Source organism: Artemia franciscana, chromosome 5 (genome assembly GCF_032884065.1).
Source record: "Artemia franciscana chromosome 5, ASM3288406v1, whole genome shotgun sequence".
NCBI classification, from domain to species: domain Eukaryota; kingdom Metazoa; phylum Arthropoda; class Branchiopoda; order Anostraca; family Artemiidae; genus Artemia; species Artemia franciscana.
In genome coordinates this window covers 17,200,197-17,212,586 of record NC_088867.1, presented here as the reverse complement: position 1 = coordinate 17,212,586, position 12,390 = coordinate 17,200,197, and the positions used below count along the sequence as shown (strand labels likewise).

At 35.9% G+C, this 12,390-nt stretch overlaps 1 protein-coding gene across 1 annotated transcript in view; it reads right to left on the bottom strand.

Annotated features, from left to right (window-relative positions):
- Window positions 1-1,317: 1,317 nt before the first annotated feature.
- The window catches only part of LOC136027039 (bumetanide-sensitive sodium-(potassium)-chloride cotransporter-like), a 201,629-nt gene continuing 190,556 nt past the window's right edge, over window positions 1,318-12,390 (bottom strand). Inside the window, exons 20-21 of the mRNA XM_065703960.1 lie at window positions 7,874-7,988; window positions 1,318-1,585 (exon numbers count right to left, since the gene is read on the bottom strand). Coding sequence (XP_065560032.1) covers window positions 1,450-1,585; window positions 7,874-7,988 — 251 coding nt within the window. The 3' untranslated portion in view covers window positions 1,318-1,449. The remainder of the gene's footprint in view (window positions 1,586-7,873; window positions 7,989-12,390) is intronic.

Sequence of the window (12,390 nt, the reverse complement as noted above, 5' to 3'; positions counted from 1 at the left end):
TCAGGGTTACCACCCGGTGAAAAAAAATCACTAGATTTTAATGTTTTTTTTTATTCATTTAGTGATTTTCTTTGATAGTCTAGTGGCTTTTGTGCTGATTTAGTGATCTTTTTGTTTTAGATAAGATAAAAAAAAACACAAAAATAATGATAAATCACTAGGGGCGGCGACCCTAGTTGTGTTGGTTACAGTTTGGCAACCATAACCAAGATAATTTGACTATAGAGTAACTGGCAACAGAAACTCTTTGACGACAGGAATAACATCTTGAAAAAGAAGAACCATAACTGTGATGTTTGGAGAAAAAAAGATTGCCCACTTTCCCTCAACACTAAACTCAAAAATCCCAGTATCCTCCCGAAGAACTTTTCTTGAAACTTTCAACTCAATCTCCCAGCCGAATAAAACCTGCTTGCTTTATAAAGAGAAATCAGGCTTCAGGTACCCGTTTTATAATGTTTACATAGCGAATAAAGTAGCCAATACGGACAATTATACAGGTAGATAAAAATATTGTAATTTAGATCTGATGAACCATTTTTAAGACATACATTTTCTGATTCCATTTTATACCCTAAAAACGATTACAGTCCTCCTGATAGAATTCCACTCAGAAAAAGTATTAATTTAAGTTTTTTAATAGTTACTATTTTTCTTCATATATCAGTAGGCCAAAGCTGGGAGGGAGCCTCGAGCCCGTGCCTCAAACTTTCAAATAAAAGTACTTTTAGTATTACCTCCCTCCCCATCCATTAGAAAAAAAACCACATACGTACCTGAAACAAGCCGCACCAGTTCCTCGTCATTAAAATTTAAAAGTCAAGTTGTAAGTTGGGTAACAAATTAATAAATTACGGTACCGATCATTTCTAGGTGCACAAAAAGGATACAGAAATGTGTAATATGTGGACAGGTTCAATAGGGTAGGCGCTGCCAACTTTTAGCATTATGGCTTAATAATCAAATGTTTCCCCAAGTTTTACTTCTTTCATTACTGAAGAAAAATTCTTGGTTGAAATATTTCCGAGTTCTAAGTTTGAAAACAATTGGATTGTATCTCCACAATGCGCGTTCTCTTGAAAGAAAAAAAAGCCTTCCTGATTGTGATCCAAGGCCGTATTTAAAAGGAGGATTAAATGGTTTACCCCCCCCCCCCAGTCCCGAAATGTTTATCTGACTCATAAAAAGGTAGTAAAAATGTATAAAAAAAACATTTTTGATGTGTTTTTTTCGTGTTTTTATGTACCCCACCAAACAAAAATCACGGATACGACCTTGCTAAGATCAAATGTTTTTTTTTTAGGTGCTTTACTTTTGTATCGAATAATAATATTGACAAACTATTTAAATAAATTCATAACCACAGAAACTAAAGACGCCTAAGGCACAAGCACTGGTTTTTATCATACACAGGGATTTTAATAGGTTATTTTCACTGGGACCAATTGACTAAGAATAGAAAGTAAGAACTGATGTTTGGTTCCCACGAACTAGCATAAACGGTGGCATGTCTTTGGTCAGCGTTTCTAGCCAAGCCATGTACAATGGAGCTGAAACAGTGCCCTTTTGGGGGATTGGTAACGTCCTAAAAAGAAGAAAAAATTAATGAGCAGAGCTAAGCTACGAGCTTTTTCATGCTAATGCTGCCTACAGATAGGGGGGGGGGGGTACATATCCTAGGTATTTTATAAGAAAATTGCTTAAGGAAAGTTTTAAAATTCGTTTGAATAACTGTATACAATAAGCTGTACGAAAAATGGGTGTCGAGCCAACTGTCATGATTCTATAACTAAGGAAAGGTTAAGGTGAGCAAGGTCATATCTTACGGATGACGGATGATCAGCAGTCGAAACCATTTTCCGAAAAGCCCAACAACGTCCTCGGACGGGAGTGGGAAGATGTCAAAGATTTAACGGAAGGGAACAATACCCAGCTGTGCAGGACTGAAGCGGCTTAGTGACGTGATGAATTAATAGCAGTAACCGTAAAATAAAAAAGGTATGCTGGGGGGAGCAGCATCTGGGTCGTATTCCGAGAAGACTGGTTTAAAAATTTAAAGTTTGGACACAATACCATCATACCTGTGCACATATTGAGGTGGAAACAATCCCACCCCTATGAAAATTCAATAAAACACAAACAAACAACCGCCATATTGGCGAACTTTAGCCTGGAAACAGAAAATTGCCAAAAAACTTGATTGAGCAGTCAACAATAGTAGGAGTGACATTGAAAACCCGGACTTCATAATCTAGTATTGGACCAAGAGTGAACGCATGATCCCAAGGCTTGGGGCTTGGCCCCCACCCACCACCAAATTTCAAGATTCCCCCCACAGTTTTCTATTTTCAGATGATTGCCAGTTTTTCTATTGTCAAAGATGCCCCATACCACGAGAAAATTCTCGTTCACGTGCCTTAATGACAAACTGGGAATCTGAAACTTCGAAAGTTTTATATATAGATATATATATATATATATATATATATATATATATATATATATATATATATATATATATATATATATATATATATATATATATATATATATATATATATATATATATATATATATATAGTCCCTAGTTTCTTGTCCAGATAATAGAGGGAAACGCAAAATTAAATGCACAATTAAAACAATCTATTTGAAGTACTAAGCGAGTGACATGAACACAATTACTGCAACCCAATCAGAATGATAAGCCATCTGAGGCAAAATAACTGGTGACCACTCTCTATCATTTCCTCTTTAAATAACTTCTTGTTGCCCCCACACAAAATATTCCAGAGAATTTCGCTCGTTTTTACAACTTCATTCTACCCTAACTTTTCTAGGTCTGGTTTATTCTTAGCAGTTTGGATACTACTTAGTAGAACTAATCAGTAAGTAGACTTTCGTAGATTCCGAGACACACACTATTTCACATTTTTTTAAGTCACTATTTCACAATCCATACACTGAATGATCTCGAGCAACTTCGTTCACAAGCAAATAACCCTTGCCTAACTTTAGGCATTACATTCACAATTATTGCCGAAGATCAGGCCTAGGTTTTTAGATAAATGCCTAAGATTGGGCCTACACAAATTCCTTTAAAAACGTCCACCAAATCCTTATTTATTATTTTAATGTCCATTATAATGGTCCAGACTTAGTTGCATTCGCATCACATTGCTCCCATACATATTTATAAGTTCAGTAAAATCCACCTTATGTTTTTGCAATTCTACTTTCCACGTCTCTCCCAAAAACTCTCTTCTAGGTTAAAATATACAAAAGTTAAGAAATAATCTACTTCTTTAAAACAAAACTAATAAAACAAGACCAATGCCGTTTCTACCAGAAAACAGGTCTAATCACTGGATATTCAATTTTAACTTATCAAAGACAGAAGAGTCATCAGTCACTCAACAAAAGGTTCGTCTTGGATATCTAGACTTCATCTTTAAAGGGGAAGCTATCAAGAGACTTGATAAATTACGTCGTCTAGGAATGCATTTCTCATCAGGTTTCTCAATATGTACACACCTCGATCGGTACCACATCAGCACACCCAGTCCTCAAAGCTGGGAATGATTCATCGCTATCGAAATATACTACCGCATACCATACACCTCAACCAAACTTATCTCTAATTCTTATATTAGGTCTATAGACAAATACTGATCCTAATTTTTCCAGGAGCACAAATGGCAACGGGCTGCACGTAACAAAATCCAAGATAGAATTTTAAGAATGACCTGCTGCGCCAATGGGATACCATTACAACCTCTAAATAATAGTTCTGGTGTAGCTTCACTCGTTGCTTCTGAATGAGCACATTCTCTACATTGACACACTATCTCGACTAATACCTACATTTGCATATCCAAAACGACCGATTCATGGAAAAAAAGTCATGCTGGGACTAACTGCAAGTAGATGAAATCTGTCTTGTGGATTTGAACAAAGGCTTTGTAAGCCCTCTGCTTCAATATGGAACGGTCTCTCGGGGGACATTATCTCCAGAAATTCGTTTTTCGATTCCTTCAAAAGGAAATTCAAGAGACAAAATATTTGAAAAAGTGCCCTAGCCTAGATAAAAAGAAGTTGACTATTAAAACAAAACCTACTAGTTGACCAAAGTTATCATGACCTCGATTTTTATTGGCCATGGCGCCATTGAAAAAGTCGTTAAAGAGATTATAAACTTAAGGTTTTACAAGTCTGCAGAGCTGTGACCTAAACTTGGATGCACAATCATTGCCATTTCTATGTCTCAATCAGACATTTTGTTTCAGACTGGGGTAGCTCTATCAATAAAAGCCATTTTAAAGTCTTTTTCAAGCGCTAAAATGGCCGACAGACAGTCTTATTAATGCAATTCCTTTTTTATTCAAGGAAAGAGGGGGTCAAGTCTGGAGCCCCTAGGTATTTTCCTGGACAACCAAGAATAACGAAAGTAGACTTTACCTTAAGTTTAATCTGTAGTTTATAACATACCTTTATAGACATAATAAAAAAGAAGGATCTTAATCCTCGCTAGGGTTTTTTTTTTCTGGAAGCAAAGAAGTAAGAAATGTTGACCTCAACCAAATTGATAGAAAATCGAATTATAGAAAATGTGTCAAAGCAAAATTTGTAGTCATTGACTCTCCTTATCTTCATAGACATTGAAGGAGATCGGCTATAGTAAACAAATTTGGAAAAGAATATTTGACGTAAGACATTTTGAAAATATACTAGACAGGTCCTTCATGAACTTTAAATAAGGATTTCAACATAAAACATTTATGTACTTTACGATTATTTACTTTTATCAAGGACTTTATCGCCAGAATATAGAATAAAGTATATATGCCAATTAATTGCAGAAGAAGCTTACGAGGTGATATAGCTGCAGCTTTCTCAGGTTCAAATCGCACTTCAGAGCGGGGCAAATGAATCCAAAATTGGTACGAAAAGATATATACGATATTGTTTTCAAATTTTCTTTATGGGGGGGGGGACTTGCAATGGTAGAATACAAACTCGTAAATGTGAGACTAGGGCCTTCATTTTTACCCAATTACTGAAATTAAATTCTCTGGAAAAATAGAAAAACTTTAAAAAAGGACAAAACGGTGACTAGAATAATATTACTTCTGGCTATTTTTCATAAAAACATGAAAACTAATTCGTGTTTTTTATTCATACTTATCTATTAGACGTCAAAAAATACCTTCTGTTTTGCGATTTAATATTTAACTACATAAACTTGGGGCGTTTACAAGAGATGCCTTATCATAGTTCTCAGGTTAAGAGAGCTTTTTTCTAGTTATCTAACTATATTATAAGGTATAATATATACCTTATATATTATAAGTATAATACAGTATAATACAGTATAAAATACAAGTATAATACAGTATAATATATACCCCCCCCTCCGCAGTCAGACCCAAAGGCCATTCCTAAGCGCTCTTCATTGCGTAAATTCTTGACCGCAGTGTCTAAGAGTTCATTTTCGAACACCGTACAAGCCTACTACATCCTAAACAACGTATTTTAAACTAGTATGGTCAAATAATACAATGGATGGCATTTTTGATTTAGCTAGTCAAATGAAGGACATGTCGCTAAGGTTAGATAATAGTCCACACGCAAGCACAGACTTTGAAAAGTACGACAGTTAATATCTCCTATACAATGTCGAAATATACTTCTCCCCAGCCCCATCATATAGACCAGACGACTATAGAAAGCTGTAGGAGGGCACATTGAATCGCATATTTGATATCTAGCACCATTTTCTGCTACAAAACTAACCAAAGGGCATCCAACAGCCCTTTCTTCGCTTCTTATGCCTCTGTCATCCATCATACAAACCTAATGGTGTAAAAGCCTTTACTATTACCTATTATCGACACTTGTGAATTGATCTCCCAAGGCCGAGTTTCGGTCACCTATCCGACGTGATCGCTTTCAAATTGCCTTACTTTTTACCTTTACCTTTATGTTTAATCGACGCTTTCGTGATTGATCGCCTGTGTCAGAATTTCCTTAAGATTCTGATTTGGGCCTATGTTGGGCTATATGGTTGATAATTCATTTTAATGTTGTAAACTATTCTTTGAGCTAATTGGCCAAATCATCCACTTCCAGAAGTACATATTAAGCTTAATGTACAGCCATAATAACTAATGTACTATTGTATAGTACACAATATAGTTGATAATTCATTTTAATGTTGTAAACTATTCTTTGAGCTAATTGGCCACATAATTCACTTTCAAAAGTACATATTAAGCTTAATGTATATTAAGCGTAATGACAGCAATATTTCGTTTCAGACATTAGGGACCATATAGGAAAGATATTGCTTAGAAGCTAGTACCAAATGGCTAGCAAAACTTTTACTGAATACACATAATACTCTGACATACTATCCAAATTTGCATATGAGATGGAATCTCCGTTCTGTCAGCATTGGTTTTTTCAACGTTGCAATTGCAATTTGGCCTAGCTGTCCTCCAGTTTTTGGCTACTTAAAAATGCAACTAGAACTTTTTATTTTTCTATAAACGTTTTTATTAGTAATAAATGTAGATAAACACTAGAGGGTCAGGCTATCTGTAACAGCTAAAGCCAAGCATTTTTGGACTTTATTCTAGTTTCAAACGGCTTCTCTGTAAGCTTATGTACCGTATATTTGTTTTCTAGATTTCGAATCTTGTAAGTGCATATAAAACGCAAAAATCTTCCACCCCACAAACGTGTAATTCCCAAGGCACAATTATTTCTTTCTAATCACTTCTATCAGTTCGCTTCTATTCAGTTTCCTCTTTTTCCATCGAGTTAAGAGTTAATTGATTTGAAAACTGCCATATTAAATCAATAGCTACGCAATACTAATATAGCATAAGCAACAAAATAATACGTTAACATATTAATTGAATAAAGTAGCGATTTAACTAAAATAGTTGTTTCAAGTTGACAACATAGTTATGTTAGCACATAGCTAGATGTTAATTGGTTCGGAATCGAAACATCTCATTCAATCCTAAGCTTCTAGAAATATTACATTTTGATATTTAATAAACGTCCTGCCAAAATGGATCTGATGTCCTCATTAAGCGCAAAAAAGAAATATTCTGTAGCAACATCGTAAACTCAGCTGAAAAGTCCATCATTAATCCCTCAATAAATAAAAACAAAGATAAAGTTAATTCTCTTAGCAAATATAATATTATCTTCTGTTTACACATAACATACCAAGACTACATTTACTTTAAATATCTCGATTAGGAAGGCTAAACCGATCCAACATTAAAATACCATAAAAGGATAACGAAACACGTTTGGCTTTAACGGCAATCTATAAAAATTTCCTCAAAGAATCGCAATATTCAGGAAAAATTCTATATAGAGAAGGATTTCTTAAATCAATAGCCAATAATAATCTCCGCTAAAAAGTTTCACTTTTAAGCTACTTGCAATAAGTTTTCTGAATAAAAACCAGAGAACAAAATGTGTTCGGAAATTGAACCTTTATTTGATGGTTGAAATTGTGCCTGATTTCACGAAAAGGAGGCATTTGGCCGAACTAAATTTTGAAAAAGCTCAGACTCATAATGCACGCTGTATAAGCATACCTACACAGAAGGTAATACAATGGTGCTTAATCGTCCCCCTTTAGATCTTAATCCAAAGACCCCCCCCCTTGAAAAAATGTGTGCTTGTAAACGATTTTCCACGATTATCGAAAGGACGGCAGTTTGAGACACCCTCCTTCCTAAAGGAGTAGCTGGCTATGCTAAAGGACAGATGATCAGATTTATTGTTATACCTGAAAGAAAAACTATAAATGTTTTTCCTTCAACAATGCCAAGCAAGAAGAAAATATACTTACATTACAACTAAATTTGCTTTCATAGAATAATGTTGCAGAAGCTCACGGAGTCTCATGTGTCGATAAGTTTTGTCTTTTAATGCAAGTAATTCACTTTGAGTAATCCCTGTTCCACCTAAAAATAAACCACAATAAAAAAACTAAAAACTGCTTTGAACTAAAAAACAAATAACTGTAGATTGCTTAAAGCCAAATATTTAGCATTTAAAAAATTGCCACATTCTAAGCATGATTCAAAAATAGAGCAGAGAAAGAATTAAAAGGAGAGTATAAAAGTGAATTTAAACCGTTAATCATTTTTCCAGCCAAAAGTAAATTACAGCAAAATTAAAACAAGATTTGAGTGGCAAAACAACAAGGAATAATTTACGTATGGCGGCAACGTTGGTGTAACGTTGACGTTAACGTGGCCATAACGTTGGCATAATTTGTAAATCCGCATATAAAATTAGTAGGGCAGCAAAGCACTCTTGTTAACTTAAAACACTACTAATAGACTCAGGTTTCATGAAAAAAGAAGAGGATATTTCGAGACTACAGACAAGTTTACTTCTATACGTCTAAATTCATCAGTCCAAACGTCAATAGGGTAGTTGTCCTTCAATGTCGTAACACCGTGGTGCCAACTCATCACGAAAATGACTCATCAATCACTCATCACTCATCGCGAGGACAGAAAGATTTTTTTTTTCTGTGACTATACAAAAAAAATATATATTTCAAAATCTAAAGGGGGTATTTTGTTTTGTTCTATTTTTAAAATGAAAATACCAAAAAAGGTATTTAAAAATTAAGGGGCGCGGTAGCCAAAGCCCCCCCCCCCCAATGAACTTTCGACGATGGAGGCCAATAACCCGTTCTCGTGTCCCATAAAAGCAGTTAAGCTGGAGTACAACTGGTCAACGCCCCGCTCTTTACGCTAAATTTTTTTATTGTTTTAAAAAGTAGAACTGTAACAAAGAGTCAAACTTTAGCATAAACAGCGGGGCGTATAAAGACTGATTTCTGTTCATTTTAAGTTTTAATGTCGTTCCTTACTTTCAGTTTTAAAAAAATTAATTTCTGAGCGTTTTTTAATTAATGCAGGTTTTGATTTTGGCTCATCGTACATAAATAATTAAATCGAAATTTGAATTTTTGGCTAAATAGCTCTCTCAAAGTTTTGATCAAAAATTTTGAGAAAAAAGAGCGGGGGATGGGGCCTAGCAGTCCTCTAATTTTTTGGTTACTTAAAAATGTGACTAGAACTTTTATTTTTATTTGCGAAACTTTTTATTAGTAATAAATATACGTAACTTACGAAATTAACTTAAGTAACGAAATTCTATATTCTTACATTTTTACTACATATATGAGAGGGTTCATCCCCTCGTCAATACCTCACTCTTTACACTAGAGTTAGAATTTTGTTCCAATTCTTTAACAAAAGCTAAGAGCTCATATGGCACTTGTCACAAGGTCGGAAGAGCAGAGAGCCAAGAGCTCATATGGCATGAGCTCTAGGAAAATTATAAGAATCAACAGATTGATTTAAAAGGAAAATCAGAGGCTTAATGCCGGTCGAGGTTTAAAATAAGAGCTCTGAGACACGAGGTCCTTCTAAATATCAAAATTAATTAAGATCCAATCACCCGCTCGTAAGTTAAAAATACCTCATTTTTTATAATTTTTCTTCTCCCTTCAGCCCCCCAGATGGTCGAATCGGGGAAAAAAACTTTATCAAGTCAATTTGTGCAGGTCCCTGACACGCCTACCAATTGATAACGTTCTAGCACATCCAGAAGCACCAAACTCACCAAAGCACCGGACCCCCCTAACTCCCAAAAAAAGAGTGGATCCTGTCTGGTTACGTCAATCACGTATCTACGACATTTGCTTATTATACCCACCAAGTTTCATCCCGAAGCGTTTCTCTCTACTCTACGCGTTTTTCAAGATTTCTGGTTTCCATCTCCGACTCCCCCCAATGTTACCAGATCTGATCGGAATTTAAAATAAGGCCTCTGAGACATGAGTTCCTTCTAAATATCAAATTTCATTAAGATCCGGTCACCCGTTCTTAAGTGAAAAATACCTCAATTTTTCTATTTTTTTTCCGAATTAACAAATCCCGTCAACTCCCCCAAAGAGAGCAGATCCGTTCCAATTAAGTCAATCACATATCTGGAACTTGTGCTTATTCTTCCCATCAAGTTTCATCTCGATCTCTACACTCTAAGCGCTTTCCAATATTTCCGGTTTCCAAGATTTCTGTTTCTCCCCTCCAACCCCCTATGTCCCCGAATCCGATTCAAATTTGGAGCATCTGAGACATAAGATCTTTTTATATATCAAGTTTCATTAAGATCCGATCACCCATTCGTAAGATAAATATACCTCAATTTTCACGTTTTCCAAGATTTCTGGTTTCCCCCTTCAGCTCCCCCCATGTCACCGGATCTGGTTGGAAATTAAAATGAGAGCTCTAAAACACAAGATCCTTTTAAACATGACATTTCAGTAAGATCTGACCACCCGTTCGTAAGTTGAAAATACCTCATTTTTTCCAATTTTTCCAAAATACTCCCCCCAGCTCCCCCAAAGAGAGCGGATCCGGTCCGGTTATTTCAGTCACGTATCTTGAACATGTGCTTACTCTTCCCACCAAGCTTCATCCTCATCTTTCCGCTTCAAGCATTTTCCAAGAATTCCAGTCCCCTTCCCCAACTCCCCCCTATGACACTGAATCTGGTCGGTATTTGAAATAATAGATCTGAGTTGCGAGGTCCTTCTAAACATGAAATCTCATTAAGATCTGATAACTCCTTCGTAAGTTGAAAATACATCATTTTTTCTAATTTTTAAGAATTAACCCCCCGTCCAATTCCCCCAAATAGAGAAGATCCGTTCCAATAGTGTCGATTACGCATCTAGGACCTGTGTTTATTTTTCTCACCAAGTTTCATCCCGGTCCCTCCACTCTAAGCGTTTTCCAAGATTTTACGTCCCCCCAAACTCTCCCCAATGTCACCGCATCCGATCAGGATTTAAAATAAAATCTTTGAGACACAATATCAATCTAAATATCAAATTTCACGAAGATCCGATCACCCATTCGTAAGTTAAAAATACTTCATCTTTTCTATTTTTCCGAATTAACTGCCCACCCCCCCCCTGAGATGGTCGAATCGGGAAAACTATTTCTAATTTAATTTGGCCTGGTCCCTGACACACCTGCCAAGTTTCATTGTCCTAGTTTATCTGGAAGTGTCTAAACTAGCAAAACCAGGACAGACAGACCGACAGACCGACAGAATTTGCGATCACTCTGTCACTTGGTGAATACAAAGTGCTATAAAAATGACCCCTGAATCACAAAGGTCGTTTAATTAGAATAAATAGCTGTTTTGAAATTACTAAAAATACTTTAGCGTAAAGAGCGAGGCATTAAGGAGGGGATGAACCCCTTATATACGGAATAATTTCTGTTCGTTTTAAGTGTTAATGTTGCTCCTTACTTTCAGTTGAAAAAACTTGCTTTTGCTATTTAATTTCTCATTATTTCTAAATAATGCAGGAAAATACAGCACCCTCTCATGGAAATTCTCTTCCCCCATGATAAATTCCTCCATGGAAAGATCCTCCCACGTAATGGTCCTTACTACAGCTCGTTACCATTAACTGTTTGACAATGGCCGGAGTTCACAACTTGCAGCCCTTCCCTCTAGGACTGTGGAGGATTAAGCCAGCCTCAAAGATATAGTTACTAGATTTTTCGACTATGCTGAACAAGATGGCTATCTCAAAATTTTGATCGGATGTTTTTCGGAAAAAAGGAACGTGTGAGGGGGCCTAGTTGCCCTCTATTTTTTTGGTCACTTAGAAAGAGCACTATAACTTGTAGTTTCCGTTCGAATGAGCCATCTGGTGATATTCTGGGACCATTGGGTCGATATGACCATCCCTGGTGAAAAAAAAAACACACACAAAAAAAAGAAAATGAAAACGCATCCCGTGATCTTTCTTCTGGCAAAAAAAACACGAAATTCCACAATTTTGTAGATAGGAGCTTGAAACCTCTACAGTACGGTTCTCTGATACGCTGAACTTGATGGTGTGACTTTCGTTAAGATTCTAGGACTTTTAGGACCCCCTTTTTTCGACAATAAGGCATATTAAACAGTTCATGGTAAACGAACCGTAGTAAGGGGCTCAATAGTAACCGAAACTCTAAAAAATGGAATTTTGATACCAATAGTTACATCAAAAGAATCGCATTTTAATGCTGATTTTGGTATATATAAGTTTCATCAAGATCGGTTATACCCATGAAAAGTTAAGAGCCTGAGAAAATTTGCCTCATTTTAGAAAATAGGGGAAAACACCCCCCAAAAGTCATAGAATCTTAAAGAAAATCATACCTTCAAATTCAGCGTATCAGAGAACCTTATTGTAAAAGTTTCAAGCACCTATCTAAAAAAAATGTGGAAATTCTTATTTTTTGCCAGAAGACAGATCACGGATGTGTGTTTATTTGT